At 36.9% G+C, this 13,651-nt stretch overlaps 1 protein-coding gene across 1 annotated transcript in view; it reads right to left on the bottom strand.

The window, feature by feature from the left end:
* Positions 1-13,651, bottom strand: part of LOC149845750 (uncharacterized) — a 128,660-nt gene that overhangs the window by 102,715 nt on the left and 12,294 nt on the right. Inside the window, exons 3-4 of the mRNA XM_089995973.1 lie at positions 11,271-11,400; positions 10,717-11,174 (exon numbers count right to left, since the gene is read on the bottom strand). Of these exons, the coding sequence (XP_089852099.1) occupies positions 10,717-11,174; positions 11,271-11,400 (588 nt within the window). The remainder of the gene's footprint in view (positions 1-10,716; positions 11,175-11,270; positions 11,401-13,651) is intronic.

The following is a 13,651-nucleotide window of genomic DNA, read 5'->3' as shown; positions in this document are numbered from 1 at the left end:
TTAAGTTGAAGTTTAACATGTGAATCTGAACTGATTAGTGTGCATTGAAATCTAGAATTCATGAAGAAATTTAACCTTTATTTTTATGATGAATCAAAAACTGTTAAGCTGCAAACTGTGTTAAAAAAAGAAATTTAACCCTTATTTTTATGATGAATCCAAAACTGTTAAGCTGCAAACTGTGTTAAAAATCTGGTTTTTGAAAATTGATTAGAAATCTGAATTTATTTAGTTTGATTAAATCTGAGTTTCATTTTATTATGTTAAATCTGATTTATTTTGGTTAGTTAATTAAATCTGAATTTTGTTAAGTACAAAGCTGATTCTGGTCGGTTATAAAAGTTTTGTTTTTAATCAAGTTATAAAGTGAATTTTTTTTGTTGGCATTATAAAACTGATTTTGGTTGTGTATGCAATTTTAGCCATGAATATGCATCGGTGTTATGTCTCAGGTGAATGTATAGTAAATATGAATTGGTATTTCTCAATTTATGTATGAGTGTTGTTCATTTCAATTTATTAAATTATGTAGTGGTTATGAATGAACCACTAGTGGACCTTTGGAGGCCAGATGCTTGTGTTTTATTCTTGAAAGAAAAAGCATTGAATGCATTGCAATATTGTTTTATTATGCTTCTGAGTTAATTTAAAAGTAGCTTAACGGGCAATGGCCCAATTAGATAATGTATGTTGATTTGCATAATAGCTCTTGTGAAGAACCTTTAATGAATTAAAAATGCTAAAAGAAACCAAACAGTATAATAATTGTTCTTTCTTGGTTGCCCTTTTAAAATGTGAAAACCTTGGATGGTGGTCATTGGGGTCCGCGAGGATACTGAACGCCATGTGCATTGTTTTTACCAAGAACCCGATGAGTGGTTCATGTCCTAGTCATGGTTGTAAGAACCTACCACCACTTTGCCTGGGGGTGGTGTTGTTTGACTCAACTGTAATTATTGGTATACCAAGAAAAATAGCGTTAAAGGGTAATGATGCACTTGTCGTGCTGACATTAGGTGATGATTCATAATGTTCCGATTTAGGGTAATAATTCCCAACATTGGTCGAGGGACATGTGTGAGACCCAGTTAATAAGATACAATTGTGTGATAAGATACCACTCAGAGCTACCTTGGACCTCGGGATTTTGGCATGTTTTTAGTATCCGCGGGTATATGCAAGATGAAACTTAAATGTGTTACATTAAGTAGGGACATGTATTCAAAAGCAATACTTGATAATTAAATTAAAAAGACATTTATGAAAGTTTCATTGGTTCATGCATCCCTAAATGTTTATGTAGCATGTGGTTTTGGTTGCCTTATTTAAACTGATTTATATTGCAAGCTTCTTTTAAGTGTGAATTGAATGTTAAGGTCCTCTTAAACTTATGTTTGATTCGATTTATGCTATCTTCCTTACTGTTGAATTTCGATAGGGTCTCGTACGAGAATTTCAGTTCTTATCCCGTTTTTAAAAATCTTTTTCAAGTACCGAGGCTCAGTGATGGCGGGACCAGCTTGTTGGAGGGAGCGACTGTTTATGATTTAGTGGACTGGATTATAACCATTTTAGGAGTTTATGGTTTTTGGGGAACTTGTTGAACCTGAAATGGGGACTATTCATTTAAATTAATTTAATTTAAATTTATGGTTTGAATAAATTTATGTTTGAAATGTATGTTGGTTTGTGGATATGAAATTTGTAGTGTGCCCTAGATCCCTGGGATATCTTTCTGCAATATTTTAAAATCATTTATTCGTTTTTAAAAAAAAATATCTGCATTTTTCTGAAGGGTTCGTTACATATCCACTTGTAGGTGCAAACAGACTTAATTTCTTATGTGCATGCTACATGGCCCAACATAAATATATAGTGGGTTGATCACCCTAGAATTGGTCATTAATTTGTACTTGGTTATATTTTATATTGGTGACATCTCATCGCACTTTCTCTCAATTAATTATAAATTCTATTTTCAGAAAGAAAGTTGACAATGATAGAACATAATCATTGATGAGAGTGGCAAAAATATTGATTGCCATACATTATGGTAACGATGATGATAGGCCAAGGCAAGATAGCAAATGAAATAATAGCAACCTAGTTGTCAAAAGCGTTAGTCGGAGCCTAAGTGGAAGACCCTTAAAAGGACTAGTCGAGGCCTAGGCTGAATTAGTCGGACTAAGCGGGATCAAAAAAATAAAACATCAAGAAAAACAAAAATTTTACAAGAAATGGTGAAATTTAGTAACAAACATATAATTGTAACTATGAATGAAGTGTGCAATTCAGTGTAACATGTCGCAAAATTCATGAAATTGCATAATATTGAATATACACCAAAACTTGGGGCACACCATCTCATTACTCTATATACATAGATATATACATACATATGTAATATATAGATAGATAAACAAAGAATGATGATTATCCTATGACTGTTTTATTAGGTCACTGTTAGGACCCTCTAAAAATCATAGTTTTTAGATATTTTATACTCAATCTTAACCATTAGATGTGTTTAGATTGTTGATGAATGGAGAACATGTAATAAATTAAGCATCTTTATGCTTACATGTATTTTAAAAAGGTAAAAAAAAAACATCGGTTGATATCATACTAAAATTTCATGATAATATGTTCACATTTTTTACATCAAATTAATTTGAAACAAAGCTTGTTTCTCAATAAATAAGTATTGATAAACACACCTAATGGTTTGAATTGAGCATAAAACACCTAAAACTTTGATATTTGGAGGGTCTTAACCGTGATGTAAAAAAAAGGATAGGATGAACCTTGTTCTCATACAACAACAACTACGCCTTCATCCCAAAACAATTGGGGTCGGCGATATGAACCAAAAAAGAAAATCATTTTGGGTCTTCCACATGAATCATTCTCCTCCAATCATTTCTATCCAATGCCATGTCCTCGGTGAGGTTCAAAGCATTCATATCCTTTCCTATCATCTTCATCCAAGTCTTCTTAGGCCTACCCCGACCTCTTTTAACTAATAGATTTTCCTATTTCTCCATCCTTCTAACTGGAGCATCATTGAGCCTTCGCCGAATATGTTCAAACCACCGTAAACGATTCTCTCTCATCTTATTTTCAATGGATGCAACGCCTACCTTCTTACGTATCTCCTCATTCCGAATCTTATCTTTTATTGTATTTCCACAATCCATCTAAGCATACGCATCTCAGCTACACTCATTTTTTGAATATGATGTCTCTTGGCAGCCCAACATTCCATACCATATAGTAAAGTGGGCATAATTGTCGTCCTATAAAACTTTCCCTTCAACCGCAATGGCATTCTATGATCGCACAACACTCCAGTTGCACTTTTCCATTTCATCCACCCAACCTTTATCCTATGATTTACATCTCCATCAATTTCTCCATACTTTTGAATGATAGATCACAAATATTTGAAACAATCATCCACCAGTATTTCTTGCTCACCAAGCTTCACTACACTCTCATCACTACTTCGTTGCTCACCAACCTTTAACCTTGTTCTCATATATATATATATATATATATATATATATATATATATATATATATATATATAAACATTAAACTAGTTGTGTTTAACATTAGATGGATTCAACCTTATTAAAATTACTAAAAAACCATTAAAAGAATGACATTTTTTCAAATGTATGCTTACTTTTATGGACATTATAGGTCTTTTGAACTTAGAGTGAATTGAAAAGTTAAACACCTTTTCCAAAAAAATAACTTTATGAATCTATCAAAGTTACCTTTTTTACCTCAAAAAGTATTGTATTTTTAAAAATGCCTTTTTTAAGTGTATTTTAGTTATTTTAATAAGATTGAATGCATCTAATGTTAAACACAAGTAGTTTAATGTTAGATTAACCCTATATATATAGATAAATAGATAGATAGTTGAAAAAACAGATTTTATATGTGTGTGTGCGTGTATGGCAAAAACGCATGCATACATGTAAACAACAAAAATAAAAAGAGAAAAAGAGAAAAAAAAGGAGAAAAAAAAAGAGAGTGGAGGGGCGAGATGAGGAAGAATAAGAAAAAAGAAAAAAATAAGGAAAAAAAGAAGGGAAAAAAAGAAAAAAAAAAGGAGAAAAAGGAAGAAGAAGAGGAAGAGGAGGAAAACGAGAAGCCGAAGGGGTGAAAGGAGGAGGAAGAAGAAAAAAGAAAAAAATAAGAAGGTATAAAAGAAAAGCAAAAGAAGAAGAAAAAAAGATAACAAAAAAAGAAAACTTTAGGGGCGGGAGGAAGAAGAAAGGAGACAAAAAAAATTTAAAAATGACAACCATGTCTCTGTGGCCTAAGCGAGGATAGCCTAGGTCAAAAAACAGGGCCCTACCGCCTTGACCCATAAGCCTACGTGGTGGCCCTGTGCCAGGCGCAGCTTTTGACAACTAAGTATAGCAATGGTTCAGATGATGATAGAAGGGCATGCCAATGCATTCACAGTGATCATGTTGGTGGGTCTGTTGGTGAAAGATAAGAGCATCATGATAGTATAACGATGAAACATGATATTTAAGTGAGGATATATTACAGTTGCGGACATGGCAGCACTGTTAATGGTGAAAATTGTCATGGTGTTGAGAATGGAGAATGAAGATGATATTATGCTAATGTTGTAACATATTACATTGTTGTTCCTGAAAAGAAAATGAAGATTTTGGCAGTACCAAGGTTTCAATGATGATGATGAAGATGATAGATGCAACGACCCCAATGTAATGAGATATTGTGGAAATATAAAGAGTGCTTATAAGCACTTACAACAATGAATAAAAGAGACAATATCACAAGTCCACTAAGGGACAATACAAGCACAAGCCTTTAAGAAGGCAACAATATAAAAAGCCTCTTATTGAGAAGAGAGAGAGCTCTCAAGAATGAATAATATACAAGGGGTTCACCCCTATTTATACAAGAGGGAGAGGAGAGAAAGGAAGGCCAAGGGCCTCAAAAGGAGAGCCCAAAAGGGGGCTCCCATAGAGTCGTTGGGAGCCCCCAACGGTCACGGGGGCTCCAACGACTCTATGGTTGGAGCCCCTTTTGGTCCTCAAAAAATACAAAAAATAAATATAAAAAAGAAAAAAGAAAATTACATTTTATCAAAACTTGAAAATAGTTGTTTTCTAAAACAACTATGTGAAATTACAAAAATACCCCTATCGAGTATTGATGTAATATATATATATATATATATATAAGAGGTACATTTTAACACCCAACTCATACCCCTTGAAAATGCGAATTGTTTTTTGAAGAACCATTGCGGAAAAATTCTCAAAAACCTAGAGCCTTACAGTTCCACTCACCATTGGATAACCCAACCAACCACAAGGGATCTTACATTTATCATCCATATCAAACCAAACCAAACTTTTATTGAGTAATTGATGATAGTCTCGAGACAATTGCATAAGAAAATTCAGAGTGCATGAATAATTAAATGTAAAGGAAAAGTAAAGAAAAGTTGAGCCACAATGTCCCTCTGTGAAGTTGTCTAGCAAACGTGTAGCACTCGTAGCTCTCCCAGAAGCGAGTCGCTTCACTGATCCTCTGCGGCTGCAAAAAACCACAGAAATAGGGTATCAGAAATCCGAGGGATTCTGCGTACGAATCTCTCTAATGAATCGAATGAGCATAAAGAATACAGATAGGAGTTTATGCAATAACTTAGAGAAATGCAATTATGACAAATACATAATTCAATTAAGCATTCATGCAATAGGGAATAATTATTAAGCATGAGGGAACATTTAATAAGTAACAAGAATTACATTTTAAGCAATACAATCATTTAACATGCATTAGAGAATAACATTAAGCATTCACCAATATTTAGCAATAAAGAGAACATGTAAACATGCATGATCTAATGCATAGCAGAAATATGCATGGCTTCAGTGCAAAGTATGAGTAAATTATTATTTTTTATTAGAATTTTCTTTTTATATGCATGTCCCTATTAAGTACACACAATTTAAGTTCATCTTTTTAATTACCGTTGCCCGCGGATATATCAAACAGGTAAAATCTCCAAGGTCAAGTTAGGTTCCCAGAGTAGCTTAGCACACAATTTATATTTTATTACTAGGTTTCAGACTTAACCCTCGACCGAAACAGCCTTCGAAACATTAGACATTCAAATTTAATGTCGGGGGCACCAAGGACATTCAAATCCACAAGTGTCACTTTCTTGGTATACCAAAATAACAGTTGTATCTACACACCACCCCCAGGCAAAGTGGTGGACTCTCTCTAAAACTGTGGTTATGAGAAAAACCTCAATATCGGGTTCAGGGGCACAACAACGCACACGGAGTTCTAGTATCTTCACGGTTTCTCCAAAACCACAACGTTCAAGATTCTCACATTGTAGAAGGAACATCAAGGAGGTGTAGATTACATTGTTCTTTAATTCTTTTTATCTTGATATTAATTGCAATTCAACATGCAGGATTTGTAACATAAGCTCGCAATTCAACATGTGAAGTTTTTCACGGGACCACAGCCCGTGGCAACATGGAACAGTGTCATAGAACAATATTATCACATTTGATTTTTTGTAAAGCATAGAACAACTAAACAAAGAGCACCACATGCTCAAGGCTCCCACAGCCCAGGATGATCCATTTGATCATCGATTCATTCATATGCAAAAATCCTAAATAATGTCATTATGCATTACGTGTGAATGCTTCTCAATATACATTTTTGTATGCAAATTTTCAAAGATATGCACGAAGTTGTAATATACCTATACATGTGTGTGAGTTAGCATAATCAAGTTAATTGCATACTTTCATCCATAAATTGCTTCACTTAACACATGTGAATACTTATGCAAGTAGGTTCACGCAATGATACATCAATTCCATGCATGACCTACCCGTGAAAGCAAACACACAACAATACTTTAATGGAGCATGAAATACTGAGCACCAACACATGAAACCTTCATAATTTTTCATACATAAGCCAAGTCTAAAGCATATAACAAGTCTAAAAATTTACATGTAAATTCTGCGTTTTCATTTAAGCTCAATTAGGCACAAATAGTATGCATTAACTAAAGGAATTTATCATGTATAAATTCTACGTATAACTAGTCCAAAATCTAGACACGTAATGATAATTAAACACAACTTTAAGTTTCAGATTTTTTTTCGAATGGGCTCTTGCCCACCAAACCTGACAGAACCGATGCCGGGCTTGGTCCTGCCAGCCTAGAAGGCCCAGCTGGTGGCTCTAACAGCAAGTCACAGTCCGGCTTTGGTTTGCCGGACTGTTGACCTGCTGTCCACTTGATCCTCTCCAGCTTGGCAGCATCCAGACTAGCACTTTCAAGTGCCAAGTTTTCAGCTTGTGTTCAGCCCCAAATGTAGGACTCATACACGCAGGTATCCCTTAGTAATTTCTCATACATAAAATGGGAATCAGCATGCGTCCTGGTGCTCTGTTTGACCAAGCACCAGCAGCCCGCTGAGATCAATCTCAGTCACATGCGACTGATCAACAACAGGGGTTACAAAAAAAATAATTTTGTATTTAGGAATCATGCCCGATTAATGATATAGCATGATCCCCTGATTTTCTGATCAGAGGATCTAACATAGAGGTTAGGCCTCCTGCACTAAAAACATATGCTTATGTATTTGGGGAACAAATGAATGACAACCTTCTTTAATGCGTGAACATGAAAAACACGAAAAATAACTAAATGGTAATACACTCTTATCTGAAAATAATTATGTATATATATATATATATATATTTTTTATTTTTTTTTATTTATTTTTTTTTAAAACCACCGGCGAAGCCCCAGCCGAATTCACTCGGCTGGGGTCGAGTTGACCGTGTGCACAAACCCTGCACAGGGCCCACTCCAGCCCTCTTTAGTGGACTGTCAGGCCACCCCAGGCCTGACAGATTAGTGTACAGGTGGCTGACTGCCTGACAACCCTGGTCCAATTCCTTTAAAACACCCCCATATATATATATATATATATATATATATATATATATATATATATATATATATATATATATTGATATTTATTTATTTATTTATTTATTTTATTTTTTGTGAACAAGGAACAGGCCCCCTCCCAACCGGGTCCCTGTTGGTTAAGACAGGTCTCTTAGGTTTAGTAAAGCTATGAACCAGGAAATATCGTGAGGGGTGAATGCCTCTTACTACCAGCACGAGGAAGCATGGGCTGAAAGCAAACTGTCAAACGTGATGTATATGATGGTTCAACACTTTTAAGGAAAATTTCTCAGCAGTATAAGCATGTACAACCAATAAGCTGAGGCTAACAAAAACATCCAGCAAATCATCTAGAAGATAAAACATCTTATTTGGACAGGTAGTTGATCTAGATTACCATGGGTATTACATGGCTAACCGAAGCAAGGAATTTTAATAACTTTGTTAGGTACAAAAATTTTCCCTGCGAGGGTTGACTTATCGAATCAATTGTAATCACGAAAATCGATAGCCACCCACAGAGACATCTAATTCCGTATGTCTCCTATCAAAAGAAATTATGCTTTCGTATATAAGGATGCATATACAGAAAATTCATTTTCAAAAGGTAAATAAGTAAACATTACATATATGGAAGAGGATCTATTGATCCTCTTTCATATATGTTAAAATGTGCATGTAGATCTACCATTTTCCATAAATCTCCATAGAGATGCTACATGGAATTCAATCTATATTCCATTTCTCACTTGATTTCAAGAGAGAGAACCCGTACCTTAACCGAAGATCGAAAGAAAGACGAAAAAGGATGGTTGCAAGCACTGGACGGCTGGAGATGAGGAGATCTCCTTCTTCTTCCTCCTCTCTCTCTCTCTCTCTCTCTCTCTCTCTCTCTCTCTCTCTCTCTCTCTCTCTCCTTCTCTTTTTTTCACTTTTGTTTAAGAGGGTCAAGAGGGGGTGACCCCCCCCCCCTCTCCAGCCCTCTTTAGATGGGTTGGAGAGGGTGGGTTTCCCTCTTGGTCCCTCTCCTTTCTTACCTTTTCTAAGGTTTCTAAATTTTTTTAAGATCCCCCCTCTTTTAAAGTTTCTATATATTTTTATTTTCAAACCTTCTTTCTTAAAAGTCCCTCAAGACCTCTTAGGTAAGCAAGAGGGACCATTTTAGGAAGCCCTAGTCAGCCCCCCATTACCATCTCGGAATTAATACAAACTAATTAATTAAATAATTAAGTATTAAGTATTTATTAATTATTAATTGTTTAAAAGCTTCCAAAAATAGTCACATTGACTAGGAAGACTTTTTATACTTAATTAACTCTAATTTACAGCTCCTAACTGAAATTAAAGTTGTAAATATGTTGGGCATGGATTTGGATCTGGATCCAGATCCAAGATCCAGCTCCACAAATCCAAGTGGATTTTAGATTGGACCAAATCCAGATTAATATGGGTCTTGGATAGAATCCAGATCCATATTGATTTGGGTCAAACCTATCGGGTCCCCTCCGATCCAAATCCGGATCCAGTTTAACAAATTGTTCTTTTTTTGTAAAAACGGGATTTTCGAGCCAACCAGAAATCGAATTCCGCAAAATAACATACTGTTGCGCTCGACATTTTGAGACAAATCCAACAACATATTACACTACTATCAAATCCCAAATTTTACCCAAAAATAACCTGAATTTCACTCGAATTTTGTTTGAATTTAAAGGTCGAATTTAAAACCCTTCCTTACACTTCAATTGGCTCGTCTCGACCTTGTAAATGCGACCTGAGCTAGGCTCAGACTCAAAAACATTGGTCTAAATAACGGGGTCCAACCGATTTTTCTCTGACTTAGCCAAATTTATGAAAAATCATAATTTGGCAAAGTGTGAAAAAGCACAATATTACAATAGAACCTAGTAAAAACGGTATTGAAAAGGGTAGACGGGAGGCTGTTTCTGACAACTACCAATTATAATTTCAAAAAGTATATAGTCTCTCTCTCTCCCTATAAACGATTATCAGAAGATATACTAGAGTTGTTCTATAAAAAAATTAAAAGTCAAGAGTTCTAGGAAACAAACCACCCAAGAAAGTCAAAAACCATTTTATGTGGAAACTTTGTCACAATGTCTGAATAATAGCATTGTAATATTGGGCACCTCACTCTAAAGCATAAGATATTAAGAGTAAAATCATACCTGCAAAATCTATGCACATGCAGTATTTAACTAAAGCCAAATGGCAAGAAAATCTCAGCTTTTCTCATGAAGAAATGGTTTTTTGTGATAAATAATAGAACAAGGGAAGAAAAAAAAACTAAGAGGTTTTAAAGGAGAAGCTGCAAACTACCAACTTTTCAGTCACCCAAGTTTCCTGAGAAAATAAAGAAAAAGAAAATCTTTAGTTCTGGTGTTTTCTTATTTTCCATTTTCCCCTTTTTCTTTAGGTTAGGTAGACTGGGGAGTGGAGATGGGAGGGCATACAAATACATCACCTGGACAGGGAGATTTGAACTATTTCCTAATCTAAATTACTAACGGCAAACCCATGTCAGTTCAGCAACCAATTTATGCATGACTCGCTATTGGAAATTAAAGGCAATCTAGTACAAGTTGCAAATACACTACAAAGAAATCCTGGTTACAAAAAACTAAGTCAAACATCTTGCTCATGGTACATGGTACGTGTTTCAGCATGTATACCTTTTTTTTGTATTCACGTTTCAGGGAGGAAACATCTATGCTCTGATAACGGATTAGGCCCAATACTGAATAATGATCCACACAATTCAATAACCTCTCAACTTCTGCTTCAGAAGTTAACTCAACGTCTCTCCCACCACTTGTTGAAGCCACTTCTTGGCTTCTGTCAAGCAACACTCCGAAAGCAGTTCCAAGACTCTCAACTGGAAAGGCAGCATGTGCAGGCTGTCCTGAGAAGCAACCAGCATCTCCCCAAGTTCTTTTATCAGGTTCACTGTTTTCCTTATTCTCTTTTACATTTTTCTTGATAAAATATATCAAAATATCACTTGATATGAAAGCCAAATTTATTCCCAAGACCAATCCAAACCATCCTACATAAAGTTTTGCGCAATAAACAGCATATATCATTGTAACCAGAAGTGCAAGGCGTTCAAACTTCAACGAAAATGTGACTCCTGCAATATTGAATAGAATAAAATATAAGCAACTGAAAATTGAAAAATGGCCTTGTAAAAGCTCATGCTTAAAACCTCAAAAGAAAAGTTACAAACCTCCGAAGAATATGACGAGCCCTGTTATCCAAAAACTCCCGTAAAACCATAGAAAGGCAGAAGCAGAGATAGCAATAACCACAATGGCAAGAGTCAAGCCCAAGAAATAAGCAGTTAAACCGGCTATTACCTATATCATCGAAAAGGAAATAAATAAAAAGTAAGAAGCCAAAAATAACATAAGCCATCAAATAAGAGTACCAAGATGGTAGAAATAGAAACGATAAAAGTAATATATACCGAGGGCTTACAAAGTGTGATTTCACATAGAAGATATCATAATGCAATGAACTGTGGGATTAGACCCCATGTTCCAGGATTTTTAAAGAATTTGTAGTTAACACTTGAAGTGTTAAAGTCAGTATTTAAGTTGACAAATCAAACAACTTCAGAAATATAACTCCCAGATGAGTAAAGCCATCTGATATGCATCATAAAGAGATAAGCAGTATTGAACAGAACATAGAAATTCAAGGTCATAAACTTAGTATGCTTTTTGAGCAAAGGGAAACCCCAAGAAAACACATTTTCTTGCCCGAGAATCAAATTTAAACTTGCTGTGGTCTAAATTGGTGGCATAACACAAACATCCGAAAACACTTAAATGACCAAAAGCAGGTTTTTTGTGGAACATATGCTCAAACGGGGTTTGACCATTCAATCGAGGACAAAGGGTACGATTGATAAGGTACGCAGTGGTAAGAACACATTCACCCCAAAAGTTGAATGGTAAGTTTCTTATCAGATCCGAGTATGGGTTTTCCTATGAAAAATCCGGTTGGACCAATTCTGGATCCAATATTTGCATCATTTAGTCGATCTGGGTTTGGAATCACCCATTTTAGCGGGGGTCTGACCCATCAACACACCTAGTTACTGAAGGCCTGGCTTTTGAGAGAGAGTGAGAGAGGAATCGGGGTTGCAGGGGGAGGGGAAGGGGTGTAAAGACGTCGGGTCTGAGTCAACCCAACAATTCATAGGGTCATGGTTGGCACTGCCCATCTTGACCCAAGCCCCTCTATTGGGGGGGGATTTTGGGGTCAGGGCGGGCTAGTTAAAACTCTCTACCCTAAAGAGAGGGTTTTTCTTGATCAGGGTAGAGGAGGAAGGGGGACCTAACAACCATCTTCAGGAATGGCCTTTGGAAGGTGACAAGGTATACGTTACTAGGCTGCAAAATGGATTTCGGACATGAGTTTGCACCTTGAGGACTCTCTGAACATAGCTATCTGGGTCAAGCTCCCTGACCTGTCAGTCGAGCTATGGACTAGGGGATTTCTTCCAGTGGGTTGCAGGCTTTAAACCTATGTCACATGGGTGCGGGTGCGGGTGCGGGTGCGGGTGCGGGTGCGGGTGCGGCACAATTTTAAAATTTTTGGACACGGGGACTCGGCAAAAAAAAAATATATATATATATATATAATTTTATTTTATTTTATTTTTAAAATGCCACAGGTGTCTGTGCACAGTCACAGACTGTGACTGTGCACAGGCACAGCACTGTGCACTGTGCACAGGCACAGCACTGTGCACAGTGCACACTGCAAAGACTGTGCACTGTGCACAGTCACAGACTGTGCACAGTCTGTGACTGTGCACACTGCAAAGACTGCACAGTCACAGTGCCTTTTTTATATATATTTTTTTAAATAAAAAATATAAAAAATTAGTTTTTTAGGGACATTTTTGAACTCGGTCAAAGTTGACCGAGTCCAAAATGTGGACGGACTCGGCCTGGACTCGTTGACCGAGTCCGACTCGGCGTTGACCGAGTCCGGGCCGAGTCCGAAGCCGCACCCGAGTCCGCACCCGTGTCGGGGCGTGTCGACTCGGGTGCGGCACCTCCTTAGCCGAGTCCGTGTGACATAGCTTTAAACCCATTGAATACGTGTCCAAGATAAGGTTTTTCCCTGTGCGTGGCTCCATGATGCATTCAGCTGCCTATCACCCATCATCTTGGGCTAATGCTACAGCCCCGCCTACTGCTAAACCAGAGGATGGTTGGGAGCAAGGATCACCAAGAAGGCTCCTCAATGCGAGAATGGCCCTTCTCCCAAACATACAAACAGGAGATGTCTACACCTTTAAATGCTGAATGGAGCTCTTCAACCCCCATGGATATGGCAATGAGTTCTGGCTCCAGTTCAAGGACAACCACACCCTCCCTGGTGGCGCAAACCGAATCCATGCCTAGGGAGACGGTCAATAAGCTTTAGCATGGGCACAATGTTGTGTGGCAATTGTGGCATGAGCATGGAAGCATGTGGCCAGTGGTTCAAATGCCTAACCTGGCCAAGATATGCACGAGATGATGGTTGAAGGCAAGTATAGCCAAGATGTGTGCATGGTACCTCCTGTCTGCAAGGGCATCAGAGCCTCAA

This window comes from Nuphar pumila, chromosome 2 (assembly GCF_984573655.1).
Source record: "Nuphar pumila chromosome 2, dmNupPumi1.hap1.1, whole genome shotgun sequence".
Classification (NCBI taxonomy): Eukaryota; Viridiplantae; Streptophyta; class Magnoliopsida; order Nymphaeales; family Nymphaeaceae; genus Nuphar; species Nuphar pumila.
This window is presented reverse-complemented; position numbering and strand designations above follow the sequence as displayed.